Genomic DNA, 18,822 nt, shown 5'->3' with positions numbered 1-18,822 from the left:
CTCCATATCTCTAAGGTTGAGTGTAAATTCACCTATTGCATGAAGCCACGTCATGCCAAGGACCACATCCATGTTTCCCATGTTAACCACATAAAAATCAGCTTTGAATTCATAATTATTGAGTTTCATGGGTAAGTCTGAAATCATTCTATCACAAGTCAGCACATTACCATCAACAACTTTCACCCTTATGCCTTCAAACTCTTGAGTTTGAATCCCACATTTCTCCACCAACCGTGCATCTATAAAATTATGAGTTGCACCTGTAGCAAGTAGAGAAATGACTCTTTGACCAGCCAAGAGGCCACGCAACCAAAAAGAACCTTCTCCCTACATGCTAGACATATGAGCTTCCCGTAGATCAAATTCTCTTTCATTTTCAACTCCCTTCTCTAAATTTTCAGTTTCTGAATCATCTTGATCAGCTTGCTGGTCTGTGTTATCAGTCATGTTTTCTCCCTCATAAAACCACTTCATATGCCTATTTTGACCTTTAGGCTTGAGGGGACAATCATGGTTTTGATCATAAGGGTCGTTACAATGAAAACACAGCTTCCTTCTACGCAAGTCATTAAGTGTTTCCCTATCCAAAGGTGCTGCAAACTTCTTCCCTTGATCCACATTTTCTGATTTCTTTGGATCAGACTTGCTGTCATTAAATGATGAGGGACGGTTTTGAGTTGTTTCGAGTGAACTTACTACGAGGAGCGGTAAGTTCCATGCTATGTTCCTTCCTCATGGCTTCTTGCAAGGTAAGGGGATCAAAAGCCTTATTCCAACCTTTCATAGGCTCATAAAGACCTTCAACAAAAAGAATAACCAGCCTTCTCTCTGAGATGTTAGTTACCATAACCGAAAGCTTCTGAAATTCACTAATGTAAGATTCCAAGCTGCCCATTTGTTTCAGCTGAGCTAAATCCTTGAAATAGAACTCTGGATCTCTTTTATCTAAACGCTCAACCAGTCTGTCAGTGAATTCTTGGTATGTAGTAATAAGGTTATGATGCAAAGTCACCATCCCATGGTGCCACCAATCATGGGCTACCCCATCCAAATGCAAAGCTGCAAACTTAATAGCATCTTCTTCTGACATAGGACGTAGGGTCAAGAAGGCATCCAACTTGCTAATCTAAGCTCTGGTTGTAACTCTACCGTTGCCATCAAAAGTAGAAAGTATGAGCTTGTTGATTGCATATTTGAGATCATTACTTTTGTTCCAAGGTTTCTGATTATTCCAATTCCTGCTATGATCTCTCTTCTGACTAATAAACCTATCAAAGTTAAGGTGATTCTTAACTCTCTGTGGTAACCTATCCCACTCATGATGCACTGCCACAATATTGTCACCAAAAACCACATCATCTCCACCTTCAGAATCAACCTCATCTTCAAGTTCAACTTTGACAAAAGTGGGGCGTGTGGGTCTGTCATATGTGCGTGTGTGAGTCACACGAGCTCTGGAGCGACCAGCAATACTGCCATTCTCTTCTTGATTATGATCATTACCTTTAGGCATGGAAAGTTGTTGTATGGCGGTAGTCAGCCATTGCAACACTGTTGCTACCTGTTGCTATACCTCTCATGACCTCCCTTGCCTCGTTGTCATCATTTTGTGTAGTGTTTTTGTTAGCTTCTTCATTCCTGTCACCCATATTTTCAAATGGAATCTGGCCAAATTGATATTGGTTTCCCTGTAAACCAAATCTCCTACGTGTATAAAACTTGTGATGCCCAAATTGTTGGTGATGCATATGAAATCTCCTAACCCTCCTAGATGACAAGATCAGAGCTCTGATACCACTATGATGAACCCTTGCTGGTTCAATTCGTCAATCTGCTGTAATTTAATATTTTTTTGTGTTTTTGATTATTAGAGATGGTCTTTCAGTAATAGACAGAAGTTGCAGAAGGGGGTTTCTTTAATTTTCAATACATATTGAAAGAATACATGAAATTAATCAGCTAAAACAAGAAATTGGAGAATTTAGAAGCATACCCGTAGGTCCTTAGCCAATTTATTGAAATTAAAAGATTCAAACCAGCAACTTACAAAGTTCTTATTTTTATTCTGAAAACAATTCAGATCTGCTCTTATTTAATAATAAGATGCCGAAACAGTAAGAAGATGGCGCCAATAAATGAGCAAGCTGTGTGTTTGGGAAAGAGACTTCCAAACCACAGAAAATTATCAGCAATAACAGCAAATAGAAAACCTAAAACAAATCTATCTTGTAAGAAGCCAAATCTGCCCCAATTCGATTCAATTTGACTTCTGAATGAAGCTAACCAAACTGCAACAATTCGATTGATCTTTCACAATCTCAAAGCTACTGAATTCTGCAGAACGCACACTCTCCAAAATAGGTCCAAACCCTAGCCACCATAGCCAAGTGCTCAGAAGAAATGTCAAATGCTCAATATCCAATTAATGAGGTCTAATTTCATCTTGGCTGCCTAAATACCCAAAAGGTGCGAATTTTAGAATTTAGGGTTTTAAAAATCATAACTTACTTTTAGGGTTCCCAACTTAACCCTAAAAGGGACGCCCAACTTAGGAGATATAAAATTTTCGCTTAAATAAATTTAAGTGATGCATTTTATGATTTTATTTTAATATTTCATTAGAACATTAATAGCCTACGAGAACCACTTAAAAATTCATATCTCCCTCGTTATCGCTCAGAAACTGAATCCGTCGGAAGCTGGGGCCACAGTTCGCCATGCCAGTGAAAATTGGACCATGTCTATTTTTAGCAGTTTTTCCCTAAAAAATATGAAATCCTCATATGATGTTAGAAGATGAAACGAAGACCAGAACTGAACTCAACACTGTACTAGAACAAATAGACTAACCACTCCTCAAGATAATGTATCACTGACCCCCTTATCCATACCCTATTAGCCTACAAGGGTCCAAAAATAGGCTAACTCCTCAAACCACTGCCTGTGACTAGGATGGGGACTTTACAAGTTCAACAAGAGATTCGTTCTTTAGAGCAAAGATCAAATATGGAATGTTCAATTTTGGTTTGGGAAAATAAGGAACTAACATTAGTCAATATCCAAATGGGTGTTGAACCTTTATTCTTAAGAAGGCTAATAATGAGAGATTCTCCAAGTATGATCACAAGGACTACCAACCTTTGCCAATTTGCTAAGTCATTCATGACTACGATAAATTGTGATTATCCTCTTGAATGCTTGGGGAAAGGTGTTAAGAGTTTGGTTCTGTGGTTGGGCAATGTTCTTTTATCATCAATGAAGATTGAATCCATAACTTTAGGCATTAAACACTTCCCAAGATTTCCAAAGAGGCATTGACAGCTTGGACATGGAAGTCAGATTGTTGAAATAAGAACAACAAAGTATCTACGTGATGGTACACAAATAAGGATGAATTGGAATTCAATTTTCAGTTGGAGCTCAAAGGTCGATGAATACCAGACATTCAAGAATGGATATAAGCGTAAAATGATCTATGGGCATCCTTGCAGAAAGTTCGTGCGGCATTGGATGACTCACCTTAAGGATAGGCATTATAAATCAACCTATGTTGAAAACCATTGGCGCTCTAATCTTTGGGACCCCGAAGTCTATATGATGAGTGAAGTATATAATGAGTTCAATGACATCCACATGAAGCAATGCACATATGTTGAATCATTCTACATATTTATTTGGGATCCAGGAATCATCATGATGTTATAAGAATGCTTGTGGGTAAGCATTTTCCAAGAGGGGGATACTGTAATGTTCCCATTCCAAACCTGAAGACAGCTAGAATCAATAAACGATTAAACAAGTTTTAATTAAAGATTTAAAATTATTATTAAAGAAAACAATTAAATACAATCGTGATATCAAGGAAGCATTGATAGATCATGATTGGCTTAATAAGCTACACCACTGCCGATCATCATCAATATTCTTAAAGATAGTATAAGTATGGGATAGCAGATACGATATTGATAGCATCAGTTATATTGATACGTAGTCTTCATATCTGGCAATACGATCAGTTATGTGGAGTTCGATAACATGTGACAAGTTAACAAGAAGCGGGCGTCCAAGATACCAATTATGGCAGGATACATAATAATATGGGAATAAATAATAGTCCGGAGATATCCATGATACAGAATAAGGCATATATCTTTGCCAACCAGTAATCATAATCCAAGGAGAATCTGATAATATTTATGCCATTGAACCATTAAGTATTAATCACCGATTTCCATCTAATGATGATATCGATCATGGTTAAGGAAGAACCAAACCAATCACATTAACTAACAACAATAATCAATTAGTTAAATGAAGAGATGCGATTATGATAAACATGCCTCTATAATCGAATAGACACCACCAATCAATTGTATCCATATATATGTGCAATCACTTCATTACCAAGAGGAGGGGATTTAGTTTTCTATATTGTTTTCTATTCCAATTGGAAGAGCTCTTAGCGAGCAAGGCCGAAGGCTCAAAAATTGTGTGCATGTAACTAAGCAGTATTCACATCCGAAACAGCACCATAAAATTTGCATGATATTGTTGCCAGATCTGAAACAGCAATCAACTAATTGTTGAATACTATTGTTTCCAAACCAGACACAGCCATCCATATTGCCATAGGCAATATTGATTTCTATCTCTTTGCATTTATATAAACTGTCATATCTGAAACAGCAAGTAATTATTACACAGTGTGTAAATAAGCATCAATTTTCTCAAAGTATATTGTTAATCATAACAACCAGAGATAGCAAGTGAAGTAATAATCATCATTTATCACATAAATATAGTCATCTTTTCAATTACACAAATTTATTGTAGAAATCAGCACTGTAATTCTAAGAATTGAAAGTAATTGTCCCAATTGTCTTATAAGGGACATTACAAGTGGTATCGAAACTTTACATTTTGTGGTTAAATCGCATTGTTCCTAAAACGGGACATTACATGGAGAGTCTAGGCGAGTCTTGTAACATTGGTTTCTTCCTTGGGAAAGAAAGAGCTCTTGTTCGTTGTGTGGGGATGAATTTCATAAAATGAGCAAGCAACCTTTTCCTTGAAACAAAATGTCTTTTTATAACTTTTCAATGGAAAATAATATAATATTATTATTTTATTTTAATTATTCTCTCGAAGTTATAAAAATATAATCTCTTTTTTCACTTACATTTGGTACCTTGGGTATAGCATCATTCTATTCATTAACTTATATCAACCTTTTTAAATAATTGAATATAAGTTGCCTTTAAATATAGAGTTACTTTTTGACATCTTAAATTTAATTATTTAATTATTTCCATAGTTTCGAAAAAGAGGACATGACAATCTTCGCCATTTGAGTTGCTCTTTCGGGTTGGCTAAGCCGTTGGAAAGGCATGACAACTTAAGCATTGTCATTAGATTTCCTTCCTTCTTAGTTTTTTTTTTAATATTTTCTTTCTTGAATGGAGTGTTGAGGAAACTTTGTAAATTATTCCATCACATTGTCCTTGCTTTTTGACATTCGTTGATGTATCATCTTCTATTTCATCTTAGAGCCTTCATCCATCAAAAGCTTTGAATCATCATAACTTGCAATTCTTCTTACATGAATGATCTAGGAATAGGACCAGTAGAAAGCCTAGGCCATGATTTGATAACTCAAGAATGACCACATGACTACATTGACTATCTTGACAATAAATCTGACATGAAATGCAAAGTTTTGTAGGGATACCAATTTTGGTATTAACAACCTTGAAATGCAATGAAAGAGTACTCAAGGATAGAGAAGTCAAAACAACCTCAAAGGCCAAAACTAAACAAGTGCAAGAGTTCATAACTCATTTCTTGCAGCTCATTCCTAACCCTATATGATCAATTCATTAGATTTAGAATCTATTAATGAGTAGAGGAAATTATATCAGCTAGTCATGCATGGGAAAAATATGGTGCAATGTATTGATGATATATGCACATAGGGTATTAGGGTGTTGGGAAAATTAGATGATTTGATATCCAAAGCAAAGAAGGTAAAATAGGAAATCATAGAAATGGAAAAAGGTATGGGCAATAAGCTTCCTATTTATGAAGAAGTTGCTGAGATGCTTAAGCCTACCAAATCATTAGATTAAATAAGGTTCAAGAACAAAATATTTCTACATTGAAGTTATTATAAATTTTAAGAAGCATGTTGAATAAATTCAATAAATTAGAAGGGCTTGTTTCTGATTTTGTGACTACTATTGCATGTAAGTATGTTGATGAGTATAGCATCATGGATGATTTGGATGAAGTATAAGGAGAATTTCAGCAGTTGGTAAAGGATAAATTTAGGAAAGCCCAACGTGTGAGCAACATGTATAAGTTGGCCAAAATTGCAATACACGTCATAAAAGGTGAGGAAAAGTCAGCAAAAATAAACATACTATTTTTAAAGGCTGGTTATTGTAAATGTATTTCAATTTTCAATTCAAAGAGCAAGTTATATTCAATGTAATTTTTCTTTTCAAGTATGTGTTATTTCACAATATAATAAATCTGATTTCTTTTCTTTGTTGCAGGTGGAGAGAGAGCATTAATATTTTCTATGTACTCTCCACAACATTTTATCGGTGTATATATATCATGGAGGGGACCGATCAAGTGGTACCTTGATCGATCATGTCCTTTGGACATGACAGACCAAGATACCCCTTGGTCATGTCCCTCCATAACCGATTGCTAATCGGTGCCATAACATATGCAAATGAACCGATATTATTTCGATTGTCAATATACAACATAAAAAGGCCGATGGTAATCGGTGGCAATGTTTGATAAAACCCGATCAATATTAATCGGTGGCAATGTTTGGTTTAATCCCGATTAATATATACGGTGGCAATTAAAATGGTTTAAGCCCGATAACTTAAGTTAGTTGGTTAGCAATTCATTTAACCCAATAACATTAGTTAGTCGGTGGTAATGCATTAAGCCCGATAACCATTTAATTCATCAAGCCCGATCATTATGTAAATTCGGTGGCTATTAAAATGGTAACCCGATAATGAATCAGGGGGTTAGAACAAAACCCAATCATTATCGGTTTATCAGTTTAATAGTTTGTACTTAATTTAATCATCAGTTTGCATGAGTAACATAATTGATAGATGTTGTAACAGAATAAGGAGAGCAATTATAACATAAATATCAGATAAAGGAATAATCACTGACATCTGAAATTATCTATCGATGAGATAGATGATTGAATGGGAGACTTCATTTATCTCCCATTCAATCATTTATCTTACTGAAGCTATTATGTATCAACACTCCCTCTTAGCTTGGGAAGATGAATAACAGACAAAGTGTCTAGCATCACATTTCTCTTGATGACCAATATTCCTTATATAGTTTATAATCTCATTCTCCAAGGGTTCATATCACCTAAACACATGACATGAAGTATCATCAAAACATATGATACAAGTAACCATATCACCTAAGCACATGACATGGAGTATCACCTAAACACGTGATACAAGAAATTCATCACCTTGTGATGACATGATATCACCTAAGCACGTGATATCAGGATTGCAAAACAAGCAATACTAAGGATAAACACATGAGAATAATTAAATTCTCAACTTATCCACAGTGTGGTATGTGCACTAACATCTTTCCAAATGTTTTACCACAACATAATCATGGCACATCCATGACATACCAAAAATCACACATGATAACTGGTTTGATCATTATAAGATTGTCACCTTATAATGTCTATATACAAGTGTTCATTATCTGAGAGATCGTCACCTCTTAGAAATGAACACAGGGGGTTGAACCTATAAAAGTCCTAACACGATAAAGAAGTTTACACATTAAACATCTTATTGATATGTAAGTACAAATTACAAAGCAAATTACCTTTCTATCATACCCAAACCTTTTCTGAAGTGTTCAACCTTCACTCTGGAAAGTGGTTTGGTAAGAATATCTGTTGTCTGATCTCCTGTACAAATATATTCCAACTAAATCATATTCCTGTCTACCATATCTCGCACATAATGGTATAGAATCTCAATGTGCTTGGATCTGTCATGGAACACCGGATTTACTGAAATTTTTATGCAACTCTGGTTGTCACAATGGATAATAGTAGGTTTCACTGGTTCACTGAATAATCCCACAAGCAACTTCCTGAGCCATACTGCTTCTCAGGCAGCCATGGAAGCTGCAATGTATTCGGCCTCAGTAGAACTCTGTGCTACTGAAGACTGCTTTCTGCTAATCCAAGATATCATGGTTGAACCTAAATTGAAACAGCATCCTGAGGTGCTTTTCCTGTCAGTCACGCTTCCAGCCCAATCTGAATTTGTGAATCCATGTAGATCTACATCAACTCTCTCATATTTGAGACCAAGGTTTAGAGTACCTTGTAGATATCTCATAATGTGTTTCACTGCTATCAGGTGTATCTCCTTTGGCTCACACATAAACTGACTCAAAGCATTAACTGCATAACAGATATCTGCTCTTGTGTTTACCAGATACATCAGGGACCCAATCATTTGCCTGTAGTGAGTAGGATCAGTGGGTTGTGATTCTGTTGCTGCTTCCTTAAGTTTATGAAGATTTGTTTCCATTGGAGAGGTCATGGGTCTGCAGTTTATCATTCCAAATCTCTTCAAAATGTCCAAGGTATACTTTCCTTGGTTTAGTATAATGCTATCAGAATTTTGCCATACTTCCAAGCCTAGGAAGTAATGAAGGAGTCCCAAGTCCTTCATGTCAAATTCTTTAGAAAGATCTTTCTTGCATTGATTTATAAGGTGATCTTCTCCTGTGATTAATAAATCATCAACATATAAAATCAATATTAGCATATCACCTTTGTTATGCTTATAGTAGAGATTAGGATCTGCATCATTCTTAGAGAAGCCTAGTTCTGAGGGATAAGTATCAATTCTTTCATACCAGGCCCTGGGAGCCTGTTTAAGCCCATAGAGAGCTTTCTTGAGTCTACACACATGAGACTCTGCATCATGAATCTCAAACCCTTCAGGTTGCTCTAGGTATACTTCTTCTGAGATCTCACCATTAAGGAATGATGTCTTAACATCCATCTGATAAACTTTCCATCCCTTTGTTGCTGCAATGGCTAAGACAGCTCTTACTGAGGTGTATCTGGCTACAGGTGCAAATGTTTCTTCATAATCAATTCCTTCTTTTTGAGAGAACCCTCTGGCTACAAATCTAGCCTTGTGTTTTTCAATACTGCCATCTGCAGCATGTTTGATCTTGAAAAGCCATTTGGAAGAAACAACAGATTTTCTAGTTGGCCTAGGAGCAATTTCCCAAACATCATTCTTCATAATGGACTGATATTCCTCAGACATGGCATCCTTCCATATTTGATGTTTAAGTGCATCTGATACATTGTTAGGTTCAGCTTTTGAAAGATCATTCATAAGGGCAACATAGCTAGTGAATTTGTTAGGCCTTTTGCTTTCTCTGAAGGTTCCTGAAGGAGCAGCATACTTCTGAGCTTCTTCTACAGTTTTGGTGGCCCATAGTGGTCTTTTCTTGAGATTTTCTCTAGTTGGGTTTTGAGTTTCACCTTCATTTTCCTCAAGATTCTCCCTTTAAAGCTCAGGAGCAGGGTCTTCATCTATGCTAGGGGTAGGGATATAGGCTTCAGTAACTATTGAGCTTTGGGCTCTTTTGAAGGCTAAGTCTTCTTCAAAGATTGCATCCCTACTTAGTTCAATATTCCTCTAACCAGGTATATAGATTTTGTAGGCCTTGGAGGTTTCACTATATCCTACAAGTATTCCCCTTTTTCCAGAAGGCTCTAATTTTAATCTTTTCTCCTTAGGTATATGAATATAGACAGGGCACCCAAATATCCTAAGATGGCTGATATCTGGCTTTGTTTTAGTAAAGACTTCCTCAGGGGTTTTATCTTCAAGATGGGAGTGAGGACATCTATTTTGTATATATACAGCAGTGCTGGTTGCTTCTACCCAAAGATTAGTATTTAGATTCTGATCAAGAATCATGGCTTTGGCAGCTTGTACAATTGTCCTATTTTTCCTCTCAATTACCCCATTTTGTTGAGGATTATAAGGTATAGTAAGCTCCCTCTTAATCCCAGTATTTTTACAAAAATCCTTAAACAAATCTGAGGTGTATTCCCCCCCATTATCAGTTCTCAAGGTTTTAATTTTATTTCCTGAGTAGTTTTCTGTTAGTGATTTAAATTCCTTAAACCTATTAAGGATCTCTTTTGATTCTTTACATTTTAAAAAGTAGATCCAAGTTTTCCTAGAGTAGTCATCAACAAATATTACATAATACAAAAATCCCCCTAAAGAAGGTATGGACATAGGTCCACATACATCAGAATGAACTAACTCTAAAACTTTGCTTGTTTTCCTAGTACTATTTTGAAAAACACCCTTAGTATTTTTACCTAGGGCACATCCCTTGCATGCCCCAGAATGATATTGCTTTAACTTAGGTAGACCTATGACAAGGTTTCCCATTGATGATAAAGCTCTAAAATTCACGTGACCTAGTCTTCTATGCCAAACTTCATTAGCATCTGTAGCTTCATGGATTAGGGCTAGGTTGGGCTCTGTGCACAGCTCATACAAGTAGCCTTGTCTTTGACCAATGGTTTTAGCTTTCTTGATAGATAAATTCCTTGGCCAAGCCAACACTCTATTGTCCATGAAGGTCACTCTGTACCCATTATCCTCTAGTGCTGATATAGAGACTAGATTTATCTTGATGCCTGGGACATATAGTACTCCTTTAAGTTGCAATGATATGCCTAACTTCAGGTGCAGGTTCCAACTCCTCTGACTGGATGTGTGGAGTCATCTCTGATAGTCACTTCCTCATGATTCTCCTCTATCATGGAGTCTAGCACTTCTCTAAACCCTGTAATGTGTCTGGATGAGCCACTGTCGATCACCTAGGAGTTAACCTTGTTTGATGCTTGGTTTGTAAGTGTTGAGTAGAGTACATACTTCTCGGAGTCATCTTCCCCTTTAGATTTTCCTGCTTTGGCAAATGTGGTTTGTTGTTTGGCTCTTTTCGGACATTTGGCAACATAGTGTTCGAATTTGTCACGCCTGTAACATTGAATATGTGAGAGATCCTTCTTGGAGGTGTTCTTGCCTTGATGACCTTTCCTCTTCCTAAATTGTTTCTTCTTTCTTTTCTTATTAGAGTTTGTATTTAGGACTTGAAGATCTTCATCTATATTCTTTTGTTTTATTTCTTTCTTATTTAACCTTGATTCTTCTTGGAGACAGTCATCTCTTAACCTTTCAAACTTTGGATATTTAGACCTTGCACTGATGCCTTGGATGAATGTGTCCCACACACTAGGTAGCCCATCTAGAGCAATGAGTGTTAACTCTTTGCTTTGGATCTCGTATCCAAGGGTTGCTAGTTCATCCCTTAGGGTTGATATCCGCATGAAGTAAGCATTGACTTACTCCCCTTTGATCATAGCTATATGATTTATTTCTTGTTTTAAGGCCAAGGTTCGACTTGCATTGGATGTCTCGAACGTATTTTCAAGTGCTTTGAACATGTTGTAGGCCGTCTCATGTTTCTTTATGATGGGCATTATATTATTCCTCACCCCATCAACTATGATCTTGACAGCCTTTTCATTTCCTTCTATCCATGCTGCTTTGTCAGGTTCAGTCTCAAGTTCTTTATTTTCAGTTTTTACAAATGATTCGACTTTATTTTATCTTAGAATCATTTTAATTCTGAATTTCCATGTTGAGAAGTTATCACCTGCTTCAAGTCTATCTTCAAATCTGATAGTGCTGGCCATTTGGAGAAATGTGATGTTGGATATATGCTTGTCTTGAATTTTCCACAAAATTGAATAGCCTCAGGTTCGATTTAACTATAGCTCTGATACCATGTAAATGTATTTCAATTTTCAATTCAAAGAGCAAGTTATATTCAATGTAATTTTTCTTTTCAAGTATATGTTATTTCACAATATAATAAATTTGATTTCTTTTCTTTGTTGCAGGTGGAGAGAGAGCATTAATATTTTCTATGTACTCTCCACAACATTTTATTAGTGTATATATATCATGGAGGGGACCGATCAAGTGGTACCTTGATCGATCATGTCCTTTGGACATGACCGACCAAGATACCCCTTGGTCGTGTCCCTCCATAACCGATTGCTAATCGGTGCCATAACATATGCAAATGAACCGATATCATTTCGGTTGTCAATATACAACATAACAAGGCTGATGGTAATTGGTGGCAATGTTTGATAAAACCCGATCAATATTAATTGGTGGCAATGTTTGGTTTAAGCCCGATTAATATATACGGTGGCAATTAAAATGGTTTAAGCCCGATAACTTAAGTTAGTCGGTTAGAAATTCATTTAACCCGATAACATTAGTTAGTCGGTGGTAATGCATTAAGCCCGATAACCATTTAATTCATCAAGCCCGATCATTATGTAAATTCGGTGGCTATTAAAATGGTAACCCGATAATGAATCGGGGGGTTAGAACAAAACCCGATCATTATCGGTTTATCAGTTTAATAGTTTGCACTTAATTTAATCATCAGTTTGCATGAGTAACATAATTGATAGATGCTGTAACAGAATAAGGAGAGCAATTATAACATAAATATCAGATAAAGGAATAATCACTGACATCGGAAATTATCTATCGATGAGATAGATGATTGAATGGGAGACTTCATTTATCTCCCATTCAATCATTTATCTTACCGAAGCTATTATGTATCAACAATTATGCACTTCAAATGCTGATTCTTCAAATGAATTTTTAGTAGTTGTTCACGATGAATCCAAAACGATGATTTTCTTCAAATATCTAGGGTGTTGCTTCAACACTAGTGCTATCTAGTGGGGTTGCCAATTAGCTAGTTTTAGCTACCTCTATTTTTGGCCTTGTTTGCTTTTTGAGGATTCTTCTCTTTCTCAGTCCTTTTATTTCAAGAGATGTGAGGATTTCAGGTCATTATCCAGATATTTATTTCAATGATAACTCTTATTGAAAAGCTATTTCTTATTTATATCAAAATTTATTGAACAGTGGTATTTTGGGCTTGCAATGTGTGCAAGAAAACTAATAATAGCCTAGATGTTCTAATTAGATTTTTCTTTTTTCATGCAATCTGCTATAAACCTTATAAATAATCACTGTACACTTCCAAAAGAGTAAGGAAAACCACTTCCAATAAGCTTCGCGAATACTTCACTTGGCATAAACAGTGTTATCATCTTTTTGTAATAGTTTGTTTGCAACCGATCAAAAAAATAGTTTGTTTGCAATCTACATCAGCAACAATAATTTTCAATCCTGCACCGACAAGCTGTTCAAGTTTGTGCCAGTGTGAATACTGTAGAATACGCAGCTTCACAAGGAACTATTTTTTATAGGATTTGTGAATTTCCACCTAAATAGCTTCCAAATTTCCACAATAATTAGTGCCTCTTGGCACCAATAGTGGCACAGAACTTTTGCCTAGGAAATTCACCATGTGGCAACTTATGCAATTCTTGTGTGAAGAAACATAATTATTTCACTTGTCTGTCTTGTTGTTTTGAAATAATGAACCTTTGGCTCCCAAATAAGTATTGTTCTTTGTTTTCATTCTTGCTATAACTATATTGTACAAAAGCTCATTTTTATAAAACCGGTCAAGCTGTTACTGCATATGCCTCTTTTCTCTACACTAATTCTTGAATTACTACATACATAACATGTAGTTCCTTAAAGCTTATTATTCCTCAGATTATCCTAGGATCTATATATTTAAGATTATATAATATTTTCTTTCTGGTTATACTTATACATCTATTAAACCACAAATGGCATTTCCATGAGGTTAACTAGTATTTCTTAGTAATGCCATCAAGTCTGTAGCCTTTAATTTTCGTCTTTCTTTTTCATCTTATAGATTAGTGTGGTTTAAAGAAGTCAAAATCAGTTCTGCATAATTCCATTATTGCAAAAAACAATAGCCAAAATTAGTTTTGCATAATTCCATCATTGCAAAAAAATTATGTTAACCCCAACATTTCCAATTTGAAAATCTTTATTGTTCTATTTTTGTTTATATTATTTATATTCATCTTACCGATCAGATTGTTTCTCTACTGCAACCAGGTATGCTACTACCGCTATGTGCGTTTTTTTCCAAGTGGAAAGTTCTTCTACAAGGTTATTTTTCATGTCTGTTTTCTTTTTGAGAATGTAGACATTTCATCTTTTATTGATTTTCATGAGAGTTTGCTAACCATTTCATCCCCTTCATTTTTATTAAATACAGAATTCATCACTAAAGCTCAAGGAGGTTGCAAAATCCATGCAGGGTCGGCCATCAAAAGCTAATTCTGTCTTTTGTGGTCGCTACACGATGGTGAATGATCAGGTCTGTATAATATATAGAGATGCATTACATCATGCAACACTTATTGTTTCTTCGTTTGATTTTATCTCTTTTCTTTTGATATAACTTAGTACTTGGCTTCCTGAAGGGGGCTTAAAGGATTGTAAAAGTGTAATTGTTAATTTATTACCATATCTGAAGTCAATATATAAAATGACTGATGATAGGTTAAATTCATTTACAATCTCCACTTTTTAAAGTTGTGGCTGCTGAAATTTTCATCATTACAAGACTTGGACTTAGCTTAGACTTGGCAAGATAATTTTTGACCCAGCTTTGGCTCAAGGCTTAGACTTGGCAAATTGAAGAAAACATGAAATATATAGTCTTTTAGAGATTTAAAGCTAGTATCATGCACCCTTCAATAAGTGAACTTTAAAGACACAATATACTAATTCAAATATAAGCTACTTTGATCACATACACAAGTATACACTAATCACTGTAATATAAAAGGGGAATTTAGTTGAGGGAAACAGCATTTTCAGATATTTCTATTATAAATATTGTCAAGTGTATACAAAATTCATGGATTATGAAATCCATGTCATCAAAACAAAATTCATGGATTATGAAATCCATGTCATGTAAGAGGCATGCTTCTACGTGGACTTAGTCCACGTAGATACATGTCTCTACATAGACATGCCTCTCCGTTCACCTATTTATATTTCTTCCGATCTGCATTTGGAAAACACAGAAACGTACAAAAACCAGTGCCATTACAAGTGCAGTCATCTCTCCATTACAAGTGCTTCGATCCTTCATTATTTCAAATCGAACTTACCTGTTCATACCAGAGTAAATCTAAATCAGTATTGGATCAAGGAGTGCATACATCAAATAAAGCAAGGTATTATAATCAGATCTCATTTTCCTTAACATGGTACAGGCAAAGCCTGTTTCTACACAAACTATAGTTGTTGTTGCAAATACAAGCTCATTATATTTACCCCCATGGTTGAGCTCAATCGCTCCTAAGAGGAAAAAGAAAGAGATTTCTCCTGATGCTTTTGACTTTCAACAACTTAGAAAATCCAAACCCAAAGTTGCCAAGAAAGCCAAAACAGTGTCACGAGTGGTTGTGGACAGTAATAAGATGAAGTATGCAGAGGTGGCAAAACCTCTTACTGATAAGCCACAAGGAGAAATGCAGCTATCTGATTACAAGTTCATGAGGGAACTAGGAAAGCAAACACATGCCGGAATGATGCATGATGCTCAGGACTCAGTAGCTGCATTGGTTCAAAGTTATGATGAGCTCCTAGCAAAGAAGGATAAGCTCAAGGAGAAAAACGCACAACTCATCTCAGTGATCCAAAATATCACTAATTCTTCAGAAAAGGTTGCTCCCTTGACTTCCTCTACTTTTGAAGAGTCCATCAAACAAGTTGAAAAAGCTGCTCAAAAGGCCAAAGCTATTGATTCTTGGGTAGATCAACTGGCAAATCGGAGTGCTCAAGTGAGGAAGAAAGCCTTACTGGTGTTGGGCAATATAAGGGAAGCAAAGATAAAACTAAACCAGACTTTAGGAGCTTTTAAGCAAAGTCTAGAATTTACAGAAAGAGATTTGAAAATTTGGCATGAAATGGATCAAATCAAATTGGAAATCCTGTGCAATCACATTGTGATACCAAACGGAGAAAAGTATATTGAGTTTGAGGAGCTTATGATCAATAGGTCATTAGCTGTCAAGGACTTGATTAAAGATATTGAAGCTGCTCTTGAGATGAATGTTGAAGTGGAGCAGGATATTATCTCTAGTTTTGAGAAAATGTCTTGCAAGATGGTAAGTCAAGATGAAGAGTTGCTTCCCGAGGATGTTATACTTTTTGAGTTGGTGTCAAGGCTTCATTAGGAGCTGGAATCCGAACAATTTACAGTCACTTCAATCAATAGATTTGTGAATTGCCAAGTTTTCCTTGATAAGATGCAAACTGTTCTTGAGGAACAAAGAATAGCGACAGTGAGATACTTTGATGCCATCATCAAAACCGTTGTTGTTGCAAGGAATACAGGAGGCCCAAATCCTGATGAATTGCAGCAGTCAATCAACAAGTTTCAAGTTTTCTGTAATGTCCCCATTTTTGTGAGCATCAGCGTTCAAAGAATTAGCCTATCATTTGACCCTCGTAGGCTAGTGTGGTGGATTAGAGGGTCCAGTTTGGGCGTTATGGAGCTCTTCAGGTGGCAGTTGTAAGTGTTTATTTCTCCAAATCCTTCATTTGTTCTGAGGCATTGATATTCAGAGGTCTCTGGTTTTGTTTTAAGCAACTTACTATTTATAGTAAGTCAGTGGTTGTTAGAGAGGGACCCTTACTATTTTTAGTAAGGTAGTTGGATGCACAGTGGAAACAATGGTTAACTCCCAGGTTCAGACAAAATTGAGAAATAATGATTATTTGTGGAGTTATGTTATTTAATTATTAATAAAGTGATTGCTTTATTAATAAAGTGCAATTATAATATAAGGTATTAAAAATGTTATGTGCAATGGGGCCATGGCCCTCAATTAAGTGACTTGAAGTGCAATTAATCATTTTTAATATTTGAGGCCTATTTATTGATGCATTTGATAGTCAAAAGATAAATATAAAATATCATTTTAAATGATATTAATGTGCATCTAATAATTCAAGTCTTGGGCACCCACTTATGAGGATATTAAATAAAGTTATTATGCAAACCCTCAAGTGGATTTGAAAGTAGATTTAAATGCTATTAAGGAGATTTGGGTTATAAAAGGACTCAAAAAGGAAATGCTTTTTCATTTTTGAAGATTATAAACTTGTGCTTTTTGATATGAGAGCTGTGTGTAGAAATACACAAGGGTTTTAATCATTTCCAGCATTGGAGAACGAAAACTCTTCAGTGTCTTTGCAATTTTGAGGTTGTGTGAGATCAGCCAAATCATTGCTTGTGGAGGACTTCATCCAGAAGTTCTAATTGTGCTCAAAAGAGAAGGAATTTCATCTAGGGTTTGAAGATTATTGAAGCATAATTAGTTGCAGACCTATAGCTCCATCTTTGGCAGCCATTATCACTCAGAAATCAAGTTTTATTTGCTGCTACAGTCAACAGGGATCACCCAGCCAAGGATGTGGTCCTCATTTGTGTCAAATCGTTTGGGGTAGAAAGCATGTAATGTCATCTTCTTGCAACGTCTATGTAATAGCAGCAGATTTGATGCATATAGAATGGGATTTTACAGAGAATAAGCTCCCAGCAGCAGCACGTGTGAGTGCTGACAGCAGATCGCTATCCATTTGATGCATGTTTCTCTTCCATGCTGGGCGCCTTGGACAGCATAGACATCTTGCATAGAAGTTTGAGTGTAGTCTTCACTATTGGGGCAGCAACATCCACTACTAGGTTCTTTTAATTGCTGGTTATTCCTAGTGTTTGCAAGAAATGATATTGTAATGTGGTAACTTGTAAAAATCAATAAAGTTTCATGTGTTGCTGCTGTCGAATAATTTCCAGCTTCTTGCATTTAGATTTAAGTTGCAGACAATTAGTTACCTTCAGAATTTATTTTATGCATTGTTCTTGCATTTCATATATTGGAAAAAATACCATAGAAAGTATATATTTGCAAACCAAAATCATAACTACATCAATTTGCACTTGGGTGGAGTGAGAACCTTGCGGGGGTTCTTACATTTTCATGGCTAGAGATAGAGAAGAACAAGCAGTGTCTCATGACACTTGAGTTTTATTTTTGTTTTATGTATTTTCCTTTAATTACATGTATCAAAACTTGTAGTTGTAATTATAGGTAGACTCATAACTTGTAATTACATGTAAACAAATTACAAGTTGAAATACAATAGGACTATAATTTGGAATAAGTCATAATTAGTTATAGTGGTTGTGGAAAAAGTCTTAGTTGGACTTCTGCAGAAATTTACAGCAATAAAAAGTTTGTGTTTTACACTTGTAAATTGAATTCTCAAGCAAATACAAAGAAGGCATTTGAGTTTCAAACTTTGCGTTGAGACCTTGTTCATATATCTATTGTGTTCTTATGTCATAGTGATATGCTTGTTCATATGTATTTGAGATTCTGGTGAAGTTGTTGAAGAGAACTTTAATCTAATTTTTTGTAAGCTTTGTGCTATAAGTATTGAGGATTAATTTATTGTAGCTAAGTGTTCATAATAGAGAGAGATTATAAGACTATGTACTTGTAGTTGCTCCTAGTTATAGTAATCTAGAGGTGCACAATATCAACAAACTTTGAGTGAGCTGTTGTAAGTTGTACATTGTCATATTAATCATTTTGGAAGGTAGATAGGACAGTAGATAGGTGAAGACTTTGAGCTTTGCTTCTACATTCTTGTCCCGAGGGAAGTG

The 18,822-nt window shown here is 35.7% G+C and overlaps 1 protein-coding gene across 2 annotated transcripts in view; it reads left to right on the top strand.

Annotated features, from left to right (window-relative positions):
- The window catches only part of LOC131060183 (F-box protein 7), a 336,958-nt gene that overhangs the window by 279,239 nt on the left and 38,897 nt on the right, over window positions 1-18,822 (top strand). For both annotated transcript variants that reach the window (XM_057993325.2, XM_057993326.2), the window contains 2 exons: window positions 14,184-14,237; window positions 14,347-14,448. In XM_057993325.2, the coding sequence (XP_057849308.2) occupies window positions 14,184-14,237; window positions 14,347-14,448 (156 nt within the window). The remainder of the gene's footprint in view (window positions 1-14,183; window positions 14,238-14,346; window positions 14,449-18,822) is intronic.

Source organism: Cryptomeria japonica, chromosome 7 (genome assembly GCF_030272615.1).
Source record: "Cryptomeria japonica chromosome 7, Sugi_1.0, whole genome shotgun sequence".
NCBI classification, from domain to species: Eukaryota; Viridiplantae; Streptophyta; class Pinopsida; order Cupressales; family Cupressaceae; genus Cryptomeria; species Cryptomeria japonica.
Note: the sequence above shows the minus strand (reverse complement) of the source record. Positions and strands in the feature narration are given on the sequence as shown.